Genomic DNA, 14275 nt, shown 5'->3' on the forward strand with positions numbered 1-14275 from the left:
GAATGGATGCCCACAGTGATTCTCAACCAATTACAATTTTTTTCACAGAACACAGTAAAACTAAAATGGTAACTATGAGAGTCAATACAAGTATACTAGAGGCACGAGGGGCCTGACTCATAAAAAAAAATGAACACGACATGGTATTAACACGGGTGTCAAGTGAATTTGCAGCAGATCTTTCACACGGCCGGTGGAAATTTTAGCGCCCTGAATTTCAAATTGACGCTGAGGGACTTGGCTGGGCCAGTCTCAGGCAGTGGGGCAGGGCTAGGTCAGAGCTCGGCTGCGCGGAGAAACCGCACAGCCAGCCAAAATGGAGATTTCTCCTTGATTGTATTTCCAAAGCAAAGAATTTCACAGACCTTTCCCCAAGGCAGCAGTCGCAGCCAGGCGCAGGGCGCCGGCAACAAGAACAAGCAGCGGCGGTGGATGCCAAGCCGGGCACTCTCTTCCTACCATGCTCCGTCTAGAAACTCATCTTCTTTTTGTCTTCCACGCCCCACCCCCCCCCCCCATATTAATTTGTGGATGCAGATAAAAGGGGGGGATTTCACCCAACACAATTGTTTTTGTTCATGCTTGAGCATAGAAGATTAACTAAGTGGAAAATAGTCTTCCCTAAAAAAAAAAAGCATACAAAGTACAAAAAGTTCACATTGTGTACGAGTGTTTGCCTTTGCAAAGGTTTTCTCTAGAGCTCAGAGGTAGCGATCTAGCGTGGTTTTTTTCTGGTACGGACAAGATTCTCTTTTGTAATCGAGCAGCCCCGTACCACCATGTTACAAACCCCTGGCATCGGCCAAAGTGCGGCACTGAGTCCGGCCTCTCCCCTGTCTCCCCCTTTTCTCCTGCCAGGCTGCGCGTCTGGGGTGTCGGAGCATGGTCCTGCACTGCCTCGCCTGCTCCGTGGCCCCTTCCCATCGACTCCTGTTCTTCGGTGGGTTTAGGGGAGGCGGAGAGGGGAAGGGGAGGGAGAGGAAAGCCAGCAGGCACGCGTGCTGAGGAAAGCGGGGCTCGCCAAAGCGTGCGCTTGGAAAGAAAGCCATCCTCAATTTGGACGAGAAAAGCCCACCAGCCTCCCGTGTTAATAGCAAAGGAGCTTTTATGAATCGGGCCCAAAGTTTGTACAGAGTTTGTCTGAAGAAAAATATTGCAACTGTGCATGAAACTAAACAACCACATGAGGTTTTTTTTTTCTTTTTTTCTTTTTTTTTTTTTTTTTTAAAGGGATTTTCTTTCTATATGAGGAAGTCTGGTGTGAAGAAGGGTCAAGCATGGGTACCTGGTTAACCGCTGCCCATTAAGAAATCTCTCGCAATGTGAGCTCAATCTCATTTGTGGGTTTAAAGGACTGTCCCTTAAATTTGAACTTTATGCATCTGTTCTTCAGAGCAAGCTCTCTGAATTCTTAGGGTAGCTTTTCGAGACGAAAATCTTACCAGGCACGGATTTCTGGTCTCAAACACCATGTCCTGCCCTCTAGGAAAAAGAAAAGAAAAAAAAAAAAAAAGGAAAAAAAAAAAAAAAAAAAGAAAAAAAACCCAAAACACAAGTAATACTGAATTTAAGTAAATGTATACCTCCAAAATACTGAAAACACCCCAAATCAAGAAAAGACAGAATTTGCGTTCTCAGTGAAATATCTTTAAACCTATCTGACAAGAACCAAGTCAGAAAAAAAGACTAACATAACTTTGAGTAATATTCATACAGCTACTAAGCATTATGGAATAGCATGCATTAATATTGTACGGTTATTTTACATCACCTATATCAGAAGGTTCTGACAGACAGCGAAGGCTACCGGTGTAGAAAAATCTTACTTCAGAAGAGCAATATAATACAGATTTCACAGGCACTACATTTTAATATATCAGGTATTATGCTGGTTTTCTTATAATTCTTTCTGTCCTAAAGCTGGCATTATAACAATGACCGAAAAGGCAAGGATCGAAGTAAACGGAAAGTAGATACCAAAGTTGATATATTCTTTTCTTTTTTTTTTTTTCAGATAGATTAGTGCATAGTTTTCATGCAGATAAACACTGCTATGCATTTACATTGTTGGAAAGCAGAGTGAATTGAGCCCAAGTTGTCACATTTTTGTAAATCATTTTGCCAGCCTGTAATAGCACCATGTAATGGATTTGCATTAAACATTAAATTGATTTCAGAATTGGTGACACAGTATTCACTACAGTTAAGTGCTATGGAATAGCTTCAATGTTACCTGCTATATATCAAAGCAATTTTCATCCCACTGCTTTTTTATTGGAAAAAATAAAAGGAAAATGTACTCGATACTAATTAGACTATTGCGCAGCCTTGGACTTGATGATGGCATAGCTGGGTTTACTGTCAAACAGTAATACATGCATTGACTTCAAGACAAAATTGGCATTGTAAGCTTGATTTAATGAAAATCCTGCCTAGCAGGCAGTGTTAACTTCACAAGACCTGCCTCTGACAGACCTCATGAGGTTTATTTTGTTATTTATTTATTGTTTAGGTGCCATTGAAGCTCTCCTTACATTGTCATGCCGGTTATGGTTTTAATTTTGTTCGATGGAGGCCTTCTACCAAAAAAAAAAAAAAAGATATTTCCAGAGACACAATGCAAAGTACAATATTAACTGACATTCTTAAAAAAAAAAAAAATTCACCACAAGGAAAAAAAAACTGTTTTAGGCTATGTATCTGGGTTTTTTTGTATTTTTGTACAGTAAATATTTTATAACACTGTTACTACAAAGCTGCAAATATACGGAACAAAGAGAACTAGAGAAAGAAAAAAAAAATGTTAGAGGGATTTTGCATATTCCTGTGGGCTGACTGAATACTGTGGAGTTGAGAAAACTTGGTGTTTCTTTTCCCCTTCGACCTTAAGGGGAGGGGGAACAAGCAACAGAGACAAAGTGTACCATGGCTGCCTAAACTTGAAGCCCAAAAGTTTTTATTATAAAGGAAGAAGAATAAATAATAATGGCATTGCTGGGGTGTGCGGCATGATGAAAGCAAGTGCCCTTGCTTGAAAAAAAAGAGGAAAAAAGAAAGGAATTAACTTGAGAAAAAGTCAATTCGCGCTAAGCCATTTCTAGGGCTTTAAATTTGGATGGGTGGGGGGGTGGATACAGGTCAGAGTATTTGTGCGTCTGACGCTTTCCGGAGAGAAGGAGACGGGAGAAAAAAGTTGTTCGCGTGACTCAAAAAGCACGACCAGAGCGACGCGGAGGGGAGCGGGGACGTAACGGGCCGCGGAGCCAGGGGCTGCGGCCGCTGGCCCGACTGCTGCCCGCTCCTGCCCGCTGCCTGCACACCCCCAGCGGGACCCTCCTGCTCGGCCCCCGCTCCTGCTTGCCTCGGAGGACTAAAACACTGTTTGTTCTCTACATCTGCACAGAACGGAACTGCTGTGTTTTCTGCGTGAGAGTAAGGTGAACGAAAATTTAATTTAGTGTGTAATACTTTACAACCCCTGTTGGTTAACACCCTTGACCGCCTACCTAATGTTTTAAAGCCTTTAAAACATTTTTTTTTCTCGCAATTCTGCTCAGAGTTCCCTAACTTTAGCGTCATCAAACTTAATATGACAAAATACCTTCAAAAATACAGCATACCTGTAATGTCCATTTACAATGGTTCTTCAGTAGCCTATACTTCTCAAGCATAGGAATATGCTATACCATTGAGAGAAGAAAAATAACTGTATTTAAATACATACAAAAAGGAAACAGGAAAGTTTTTAACTTAAATCCAGTTCCCAAAGGAAAAAAAAAAAAAAAAAAAAGCAATTCTATGAACGCTGCCTTTATAACGAACAATCAGAAATTCCACTAAGCTAATTTGACAGAAATTTTTCCTCATTTAAACAACATTACAAAAGTCCTGCATTATAAAATAGGGTAGAATAAATCAGTGTAATCAATAAAACTATACAACATACAAATTACATATCTTCTGAGTGGGCAGTTTAATTCTCTCTCTTTGCAGCCATGACTACAACATGCTCACTAAAAACAACTAACTGCCCAAACTATTGCTTAGTTTGTTTTGTTTAAAAAAGGGTGCAATTTTATTGTATATACAACCAATTTACTGGTAATACCTTGTCTCATAGCAAGGTTCTGACAAAATGTTTGTCTAGGCTTTTTTCCCTTCACTGTGAAGCACTGAAAGCTGCTATTTTTTTTTTTAGTGCACATATGTCTTAATAAAGTAATGCCCAGCTAAGTGCTATAGGGAAGGCAAAGGATGCTGGCTAGAGGATGTGATACCATATACTAACAATCACACAATACAATAGAGCAAAATGACTACTCAACCACTTATCAGACACATATGAAAATCCAAAACATTTTATTTTTTCCTTAAATAGAGAATAACCAGTAAACAATTTTCAGAACTTGGAAGTTTAAAAACGTGCATATAAAAATGGGCATTATATACTTTTATTGAATGTGGATTGATTGCAGTCTGCTAATAAAAATGGGTGTGGGATCTGAAGAAAAAGGAAGTTTTTTTTTTTAAGGCTTGCTTGTGAAAGGAACAGTTGTAAAACAAAAATTGCTTGAAGCAGGGTTCAGCTTAGTGCTTCACAGTTTGACTGCTTCTCTAAGAAGAGCCCTTCCTGCATGTGCATTCAAAATCACAAAAGTACAAAGACAAACACCTAAAACACACTGCGTCAAGTGCAGCACCAACTTTGGTCAAATAAAAAAAAATTAAAAGAAAAATTAATAATTGCTAAGCTTTTCTACATGATATAAGCAGGTATTGCATATTTTCATATATCTGGGAGAAAACAAAACAAAAAGGAAGACTCCAAATAAAATGTAAAATGCAGCAACATCCAAAAATACTGATAATCTAGCATCTACAGATCTCAGAATAGCACTGCCACTGACCATACAGGACAATAAACACTACTCCTATCTGCGGAACAACTAACATCCTATTTAATTCTAGATGTTGAAACTGACAATGGCTGACATAAAAGTCACATTTACAAAAAGTGTCTCCAAATGCTTGACTAGGGAAAAACCCCTTTCAATATAGGAACATGTGCAACAATTCCACAAATAATCGCTATCCAGGGCAAGGCACATTGATATGGAATTTTTTTTTTGTTTCGTGCAAATTAAGAAAACAAAACAAAACATTGTTTCAGGGAAAAGATGAGGAGCAAAGTGTCTTCCCAAGAATTTCAGTTACTTGATTGTATAGGACAGTAGTAGAAACCCTTCTGAAGGGTCGAACAAACATAGTTTAAAGGCAAGTGCCTGGAATAGGGATTACAATATTGTGTCTTAATGCACTCTACTTTACCCTACATTAACTATATAAAAATTAGTTACTAACACTAGAACATGCAGAGACTTTCTCTGATTAGCTGGACTCGCCAACCAGAACGTATATATATGTATAGTATAGGAAACCTTCTTAAAGTTGCATGTGAAGCAAAGGGGTGCTCCGCTGTCTGATAGAAAAAATCACTTGCACTCTTTTTTTTTTCTTTTTTTTTTTCCTTTTTTTTGTACATAAGATACAGGACGTTTGGGGTCCAAACTTTTTTTGTTTTTGTTTTTTTGTTTTTTGTTGGTTTTTTTTGTTTTTTTTTTTCTTTTTTTCTTCTTCAGCAAGTGCCCTTGCTTTGAACTGGCATAAGTTGTAAGATCAGCATCATTCGTTTCTGTAATGTTTTCTTCGCAGTCCAGAAAAATGTACCAGTTCAGGGACACGAAGGTGTTTTACTTTCTGGACTGTTCTCTCTTTATTCCCAAGGTGTTTGAGAACTGATAAACCCTATATTGCCGGAAACACGTAAAATTTGTCAGAATTGGCATAATCCATTATAGTGACTTTTAGCTTATAAAATTAACAGATATTATGATTTCATTTTAGTTATGTGCTTTGATAACAGAAAATGATTAATTAGCATTTAATGTAGTTAACATATTGTGGTAAAAGCACCATTAGATTTGTTTTTTTTTTTTTTTAATTTTCCTTCAGTTTTAAAGGGATACAAGTTCAACAATAAAAAACATAAAAAGCAAAAATAGCTCCCCTTTTTCTTGCAAGGCTGTTTTTTACCCCAATAATTTAGAGTCCTGGGGTGGAAGGACTTGGAAAACAAAAATAGAATTTTCAACAATCTCTATCTTACAAAGATATTTAGCTATCCAATGAAATTGCACTTTACTCAATTCAAAATTAGATTGTTTTGATTGATTCCTGTCAGTTTCTGTCAAAACAGACCAACTTCCCCATTTCTGCGTGAATTTTTGTGTAATTGTTGAAAATTGTTGAAAAATGTTTTTTTTTAAATGTAAGTGCAGCATTTCAAACTTTTTTTCTTTTTTTTCTTTTTTTTTTAGTGAATAGTAGTAGTTCGATGTTTTAGATCGCTCTGCAATTGAGTGGAAAAAAATTGTTGACAATGCTCTTATGGTTCATGTTACGTATCTAAGTGCCGACTGTAAAAAAAAAAAAAAAAAAAAACTCAACAAAAAAAAACCTGCAATTTTTTTTTTCCGATATGTTACAGAAAAACATGCTCTATGTCTGTCCGGTAAGTTATATATTGCAGAATTCCGCTACTACAAAAGTTATAGTTTAAGTGTGTTTCATGATTTCTCAAGAAGTCTCACACCTGTATGGGAAAAATCGATGAGGATACTGTAAAACAGTTAGGCTCCATATGGAAAGTGTGTTACAACAGCGAGTTGGTAAGCAGCAGCAGAGGCTAGTTCTACTCAGTGTCACCTAACGCTTACACTACCAATGAAACACTTCAAAAGTTATGAAGCCCAACCATTTCCAGCACCATATGAGAAATTACAACAGTCCTAAGTTGTCTAAAAAAAAAAAAAAATAAAATCTTGAAAAAGTTACGGCCTTTGCCATTCAACCATAACGTTTGCCATTTCCATGTACTAGTTTGCTGTCGGTGTCTGCTCGCCTCCCCTTCCGCCGATGTGAAGTCGCTGCGCTGCGTTGCTGCTGCTTCCGTGTTACAGAGGTGGGAAGGGGTCTGGTGGTCTGTCCGGTGGGTGGTGGGAAGCGGAGACTTTTATCCCAGGTACCAGGACTGCAAAAGAGAGAGGAGAAGCATCAGTCCCGCTGCCCACTTTCACTGCTTCCCGAAGGGCTCCGGGCATTGCTGCCAGCCTCCACCGCCAAGAGGGGGGCTAATTGAGACTGTGACGAATTGACCTAATTACAAAGCTTAATTAAAAATACTGTACAAATCAATATATTTTTTTTTTTTCATCGACAGTCGCTGGACATAGCTACAGATGAACGCGGGGGTCATGTCACGTTACAAGTTATCAATCTTTTTAATAGATTATGGCTTGAAGATCCCTCCAGTTCACTTTTGTCTAATCCCCTGAAAAGGCGATACACATTCGCCTCTCTGTGCCATTTATCACCCTGCAGTCGGGGTTTTCTTGGGTATTTAGGCATGTGCCAGCATAAGCATCTGTTGCTTTATACTGCCCTGCTTCAACTGTCTCGCTGGAACAGATGCACAGAAATTCAACAACAGGGCTGTTTTCTTAGGAGAAATGGGGATCGCTAGAGAAAAGCCGGGATAAAGTAAATCTGGGGGAAAGTGGATCAGCGAAAGTGTCCTGCATCTCTGGCCATACTTGTGTTTCAAAACAAAACGTGGACCTCAAATAATAGCTTTTCTTTGGGAAAATCTTTTTTTCCTCTCTCTTTTTTTTCCTTCCCCCAAAGGGAAGGAATTCCCTGGGAATTCAGCTCCACAACAATACCGTCCTTAACCCACCCGTGCAGATGCCCAGAGCACAGAAAGCAATTTTGCTCCTTGATAGGAAAATAAACACTGTCGGAAAGCTGGAGTGGGCTTTGCTGGAGTCGGGGCAGTGCCACCGCACTGGGGAGACCCGGCTCGGCCCCAGTGAGGTCAGACCAACCTGAACCCGGGATGAATAAGAGCAGTGTTAGGCCCTGGGACTGTACGCGCAGGGGGATGCTACTTGGCAATGACATATTGCTGTGGGAATACACCAACAAGCGGCAACTATTTAGCCTGAAGTGAAGTAGTACAACAAGAAAGATTCAGGTATTAAAGTGCTGTTGCTGATACCCCACGTTTTTACTTCGGCTCCCGCAATATATGAGGTGCATATGTGTGCACGTATAAACTGACGACAAGTTTTACCAAGTTTTTCCTCCGTTCCTTTTCAGCGTCTGACGTGATTGATAGCATAATCAACCTGGGGAGGATTTATGAACATTTACAGAAGACTCTGAGGCAAGTTTCATGTGGGACTCGGAGATTATGTGGTCTTGCCATGGAGGTAGGAACCGGTAAAATAAATAGCACGATTGGAGAAGTTGTCCTGCTTCCAATACACCTCATTAACTAACTCTTCCTCTGCTCACCCTTCTGAATACAAACACACCGGTCCCGTATCGGCTTCATCTATTGCCTACAGATTTTATATTTAGACTTACGCAGGCTGCAATTAAACCAAATAGTTCTCATATGTAAAGTTCATAAACAGAGAAAAGTTCTGGCAGGAGTTGTGAAGTGGTGCCAAGTCCCGTTGCCCCCCCTGATCGCAGGGCCCTACTGATTTTAGGCGGGCGTGGGCCACGGAGCGCGGGCCGTGCCAGCGGCACCTCCAACCACCGCCAGCTCCCAACTTTTCCGAACTTTGCTGGCTCGTCCCTTACGCTTGTCATTGGAGTGTGACAAGTCTTTGGTCGGGCTGGGAAGTGTGGAAGTGCCCAGCAGGGAGTACAGGGGTTAAAATTTCAGAGCCGATGGTTCAAATCTATATCGCAGATGTCCAATTGGCTCCCCTCGCTGCCGGCCCGGCCACATGGCCCGCCGGCTGGGATGGCGGGAGCTGCTCGGGCCTCGCCACTCCTCTTTAGCTTCAAAAGCAGATTAAAAAAAAAAAAAAAAAAAAGGCAGGAAAAAAAAGGCAAAAAGCGAGCAAGCTGAGGGTGCGGAGGTGGGGCTGCTCCCGGCGGCGCTCCCCCAGGGCCGGGGCGGCAGCGGGGCTCCCCCCGGGCTCCCCTCGGTCCATCGCCGTCCGCTCGTCGGTCCGTCCCCCGCCGCACCGCGCTCCTTCACGCATCTTGCTATTCAGCCTGTGCCTTGCAGACAAGGTTACCCCAGAGCGGCTCTGTAATCCTTCACTGAAATAGGCTTTATTGATTGCTCTGGTCTATTGTTCCCTTTTCAAGTCCCCCAAGTTCAAGTTCATCCTGGTGTTACATCATGTCTCGTTGCTAGGGGCAACCAGACAGCCCCAGACGTGACTATCATTAGCAAGAGCCGCGCTGCGCCCTCCCACCGCCCGCCAGCCGCTCTGACGTAGCAGCCCCGCTGCAAACACATTGAAGTATTTATTCTGCCTAATTTATGACCTCCACAGCAAGAGAGACCCCCACTCCAAAAACCAACACTGTTGTATATTTAATTAATCTGTCTTTCTCTGGCACTTGGGAAAGTTAGACAAAGGTCTAATTATTGTGTGTCGCTCCCCACACTTTTCTTTTTGGGGTGACTATTTGCATGGGAAAAGAAACGGCGAGGCTGGGCGTGAGTCCCCTCCCTCCAAAACACCTTTTTTTTCTCCCCTGCCCTATTGACATTTCATGAAATACTTTAGCTGCTTAAGGGAATTAGAAAAAAAAAATCTGATGTGAATGTAACTCCTTCTGAGTTGGTATTCAGTAACACAAATCAACTCATGACATGTTTAAATTTAAATGCTAACCACACACTCTGCGAGTTACTTTAAAGGTTAGTTTTTAATCAATAGAAGTTGCTGACTCCGGAGTTTTTAGCGGCGCAGTGCAGCTCTGGGGCCTTTGTCTAGCGTTGGGCTTTCAAACTTTTTTTTTTTTTTCTTGAGATGATTTTAGCAATGATTTGCAGACACAGAGTGCTATTGTGCTCCTGAGTAGCAACATGTCAATAAAGGAGTAGAGTTACCATGCACTAGGGTGTCAATATGACTCCTGCAGACACTGCTCGGCCTTAATACCAATGAAAAACTTAATTAACCCTTACAGGATTGACCCAAACCGCACGGCTATTTTTTAAACTTCCATGCCGGGGCTCTGGATTGCCTTTACTAAAAAGCTGCTTTTACAGGATCCGAACTCGGAGCACCTCGCAAACAGCTGCATCCCGCTTCGCCTGCTCCTGCAAGCCCACTTGGATGAGATGTTTTATGGGCTGAGGCAGCAGAACAGCGAGACAGAGAGTGCATTTACCCATCAGATCCCACCAGCACCACTCTCAGGATACCGTTTTAATTTAGAGCGTCTTACAGCTGAAATGCACACACAGAATGATCCTCCTTTTCTACTAATCATTTTAATATTAAGATCTCATATCCCCCTCAAGCCTCCTATACATGTCTAAGTCTTCCCGGATTAGGTCTGAAGAGCACTATTGTCCTTCTGAAGCACCTGTGAAACTTCTCTGCAAGGGAAGAGGAGACCTCCGCGAGTCAAATGAAAACGTCTGGGAAGCTTATTACACATTTGGAGTTTTGATAGTCAGGATCTGTCAAGTTTTTCTGCACGATCAGGGGGCTTAGAGGGGAAAAAAGAAGCCCGTGTCCCTACGTTCAGATGGCTGAAGTATTTTGCGCCTTCTTTCAGAGCACTGCTCGACGTGGTGCAGGCTGTCCTCTCGCATCTACCCACCTTACCCATTTTATCCTCTCACATTCTGTAACCTATCTGACTGCACCCAGACAGAGAACAGCATATTGCCTTTCTTAATTTAAAATCACCATTTAAATCACGCGCACTATCACAATACAGTCAGGACGATATTATCTCTGCACGTTTCATAAAAGAGGCACTATTTCATTTCCCCTCTGTTTAGTTTGCAGTACTATTCTCCCAGCCAGTTTAGAGCTAAATGAACCCACTGGAGCTAAAGGTCCTACTCAGTGCGATTACTGCCACACAGTTGTCGGTGCCTCTATGGGTCTGTATTGTCCTGCCCAGCATCTTGCTGTCCTTCCCCAGCGCTCAAGGTGAAACATCAGAAAGAATTCTGCAGTCCAGTACGAGATCTTTGCTTCCCTTTCTCCAGTCAAATGAAGAAGTAATCTCATCAGGTTGAAAAGTGCTGACTAAGGATTTAATAAAGTGCCTGCAGATGTGTGTCATCTCTAAGGTATTCAACTCATGTAATGCAAAACAGTTCCACACCGAATGTGCTTATAAAATTCCATTTAACCATTGCAGAGCTCTATTTTACTGTTCTCGGAGGAGTATTATCACACTTTTTTTTTTCCCCCTAATTTACAGCACCATGAAAGTTGAAACTCTGTGCTGCCAGTATCTGAGAATCCTCACAGTAGTAAGGTTTTATGAACCATAAACAATATCTACTTGACTGAATCCTAAACAGGAAGTCTGAAATGGCAATTACGTTTCTTTGATAGCGCAAGTCTATTTGTTTCTTATGCTCTTCTGGAGATAGCAGACACACACAAAAATCCTCAAGCCACTTCTGACAATCGGGCCCTTTGTATGGGAAGAACAGCAAGAAAACACTCCGCGATTCAGGATATTTAAAAGGAAAAAAGCTGAAAGTGCCTCACTGACTCCAGTAGCAGTTTCTGCCTGCGTCAGGAACCCAGAACAGGCCCATTGTTTATTAAAATCTTCTTAAACCAGCCTTCCTGCACAACGTGTTTCACCCCCGGCTCCCAAGCCTAACTAAGCACCGCTCACATGTTTTAAACCAGAAAGACAATCAAATGCAAACACGTTACATTTACTCCTACCTGCACATCTCCTGCCCTAACAATAGGACCTTTCACCTCGCAGAAAAAGCGAGGGTTGTAAAGCAGCCCTATCTGTTTTTCAAATTAAAAAGTTAAACAAAAGTCCTCAAGGGCAAAGTTTAACGCTGCGGAAGGAGGTTGTTAATGTGGAATCCAGAACTGGGTGTGACAGTTGGCTTATTTCTCCAGGCGATGTAGGTTATTTAAGGACATTCACACATTTGAAATTCTGACAAACTCCACACATAGGAGCTTTTGCTTCACCTAATCCACTTAGGGCTAAGACCTGGTCTGTACTAGCCTTTTTCTTTAGGTTTCAGCCTGGTTCCGCTGCTTGGCGGTGGGACGGGTCGGTGCCATCGGGACTTCAAACGTGGCTGCCGCACTGCTGCGGCCGTTGCTGCCCCGGGCACAGCTCTGCTTGCAGGAAGCTATTGCTGCACAGGCCCGGGCGGGAAAATACACCTTTGATAAGAGCCTAAATAAAAGAAAACTTGCAGCTTTAGAGCTCGCCGGCAAAGCAGCTGTTTGAGCAGCCGAGCTGAACCTGAGCCACGACCGTCGGGCACCTGCGAGGCTTCATCACAGCGCATCAGTTCAGTGGCTTTGTTTGGGGATGACATTGCAGTCATCTCAAGAACTTCAAGGCAATCAAAAACATTAACCCCAGGAAGGTGAACCAGGGTGACAAGTCCTTCTGTTTGCAAAGATAAAATGAGAATGTAAACAGCTAAGCAGCAAACTGGTCCTTTAGATATCACCTGGTGAGAGGTCCCAGGAAGGCTCCTTCCCCACGATGCATCGTGTGAAAGCAAGGGGCCAAACCTGGGCTTTGATGCAGTTTCAAAAAGGCTGCCAGGGTGAGTGAAGGCAGTGGCAACTCAGCTTCTGGTGCGACTGGCTGGAGGGCTCCTGCAGATAAAGCGACTGTCTTTGGTTTACCCCACATCTGAATTCATCCCACTTCTCTATTGGTTTCTCCAGAGTTTCTCCAGGCATGAAATTTGATGCTACTGCGTAAACCGAAAGGTGAATGTTAAAGACAAGGTCACCTTTGTGCCTATGTAAGTTATTTTCTTAGAGCTGGGATTAATTATTTAGTAATTATATTTTCCAAAATAAAATACTGAAAGGGACATAAGTAGCATGTTGGTCATCCCCAAAGGGATATAAAACAGTGAGTGAATCTTCTGGTTGTCCAACATCCACACCCAGGAGAGTTGCACGCCCCACTACGAGCATATTTATGCTGTCTTGAGGGAAGATAAAACCTGTCCCAGGAGGGACACTAGTCTCCAGGCGATGTGTACAGTAGCTCTGCATCCAATAGCGTTTGCGGGAATGCCAATTGTGGCAAACTGCATTAAATTACATGCAATAATTTTGTAATATGGACTTTTGCCTGCTGACTATTAAAAATGTATAGTAGTCCAAACCACTTCTCTCCCGGGACCAACAAACTCACTTCAGGCAAGATTTCTGCTTGGGTTCAAACCTCAAGTTGGGAACAGCTAGTGTTTTTAACTAAGTCACCCCAAACCCTCCCAAACCTATGAAAACACACTCATACAGTAACTCCTGCTGTTGTTCCAGACATCTGAATGTTCCAGTAAAGTGTCCCAGCTGGCCCCAGATGTTTCTTAAGTATAAAGCAATGCTCTGAGCACTGGACCCCCTGCCGCCCGAACCTGAAGCTCAGCGGATTAAAGATTGACTGCACTATGACATATTTGCATTTAGCACGAATATAATACAGCAAAGACTTATCAATGGCAAATGTTTGAAATGTAATCCAGCAAGCAGAGTAGGCTGGCACTTTGAATATGATGTATAAATAATGTATGGGAATTTAAGATCTAAATTAGATCTACAGGAAGAAAACTTTCCCTTTTCTCTGACTCTCTTAAAAGAAAGTTCTCTCACAATGAGGTCATTTTTATGTCCGTCTTTCAGTTTACAATCTTGCTTTTAGACAGAGGGTCTTCCTTTTGCTTCGGGAACATTTCGCCAGTTACAGTTTTCCTCCAGTTTTCTAAATAGTTAACTGAAGAACTTAATTTATTTGCTAGTAAATTGACTTTTAAATCTGCAAAATAACTTCTAAACTTTGTGTGGTACGCTGAAAGCTAACTGCAGAAACGCTAAACAGTAACCCTTGCTGTTTAAGGGGGCGGGGGGGGGGGGGGGGGGGGGAAGATAGTGGAGTGAAAGAGAGAGAGGAAAAAGAAAGGGAGAAAGAGAGAGAAACAATCCCATTTTGTTTTTTGTTAGAGGACGGCATACTACATAGATCAGAGACTTTTCAAAAAATAAAAACCCCCACTGTACACAAAGCACAGGAAAATGTGAGGAAAAAAGGAAAAACCTAAAAGCAGCTTAGAATGTGTTAACTCTGCCATTCTGTCAGCTTAAAGAGTATTTTATGCTTGATCAACAGCTCTCTTTTATTATGCTTTTCTTTCATTCATTCAAGA

General features: G+C 41.9%; 1 protein-coding gene across 10 annotated transcripts in view; it reads right to left on the bottom strand.

Moving 5' to 3' along the window:
• Positions 1-500: 500 nt before the first annotated feature.
• Positions 501-14275, bottom strand: part of NFIA (nuclear factor I A) — a 255094-nt gene continuing 241319 nt past the window's right edge. For all 10 annotated transcript variants that reach the window (XM_080406410.1, XM_080406411.1, XM_080406409.1 and 7 more), the window contains one exon: positions 501-7090. In XM_080406410.1, coding sequence (XP_080262536.1) covers positions 7014-7090 — 77 coding nt within the window. In that variant the 3' untranslated portion in view covers positions 501-7013. The remainder of the gene's footprint in view (positions 7091-14275) is intronic.

This window comes from Falco punctatus (genome assembly GCF_963210335.1).
Source record: "Falco punctatus genome assembly, chromosome: 11".
Taxonomy (NCBI): domain Eukaryota; kingdom Metazoa; phylum Chordata; class Aves; order Falconiformes; family Falconidae; genus Falco; species Falco punctatus.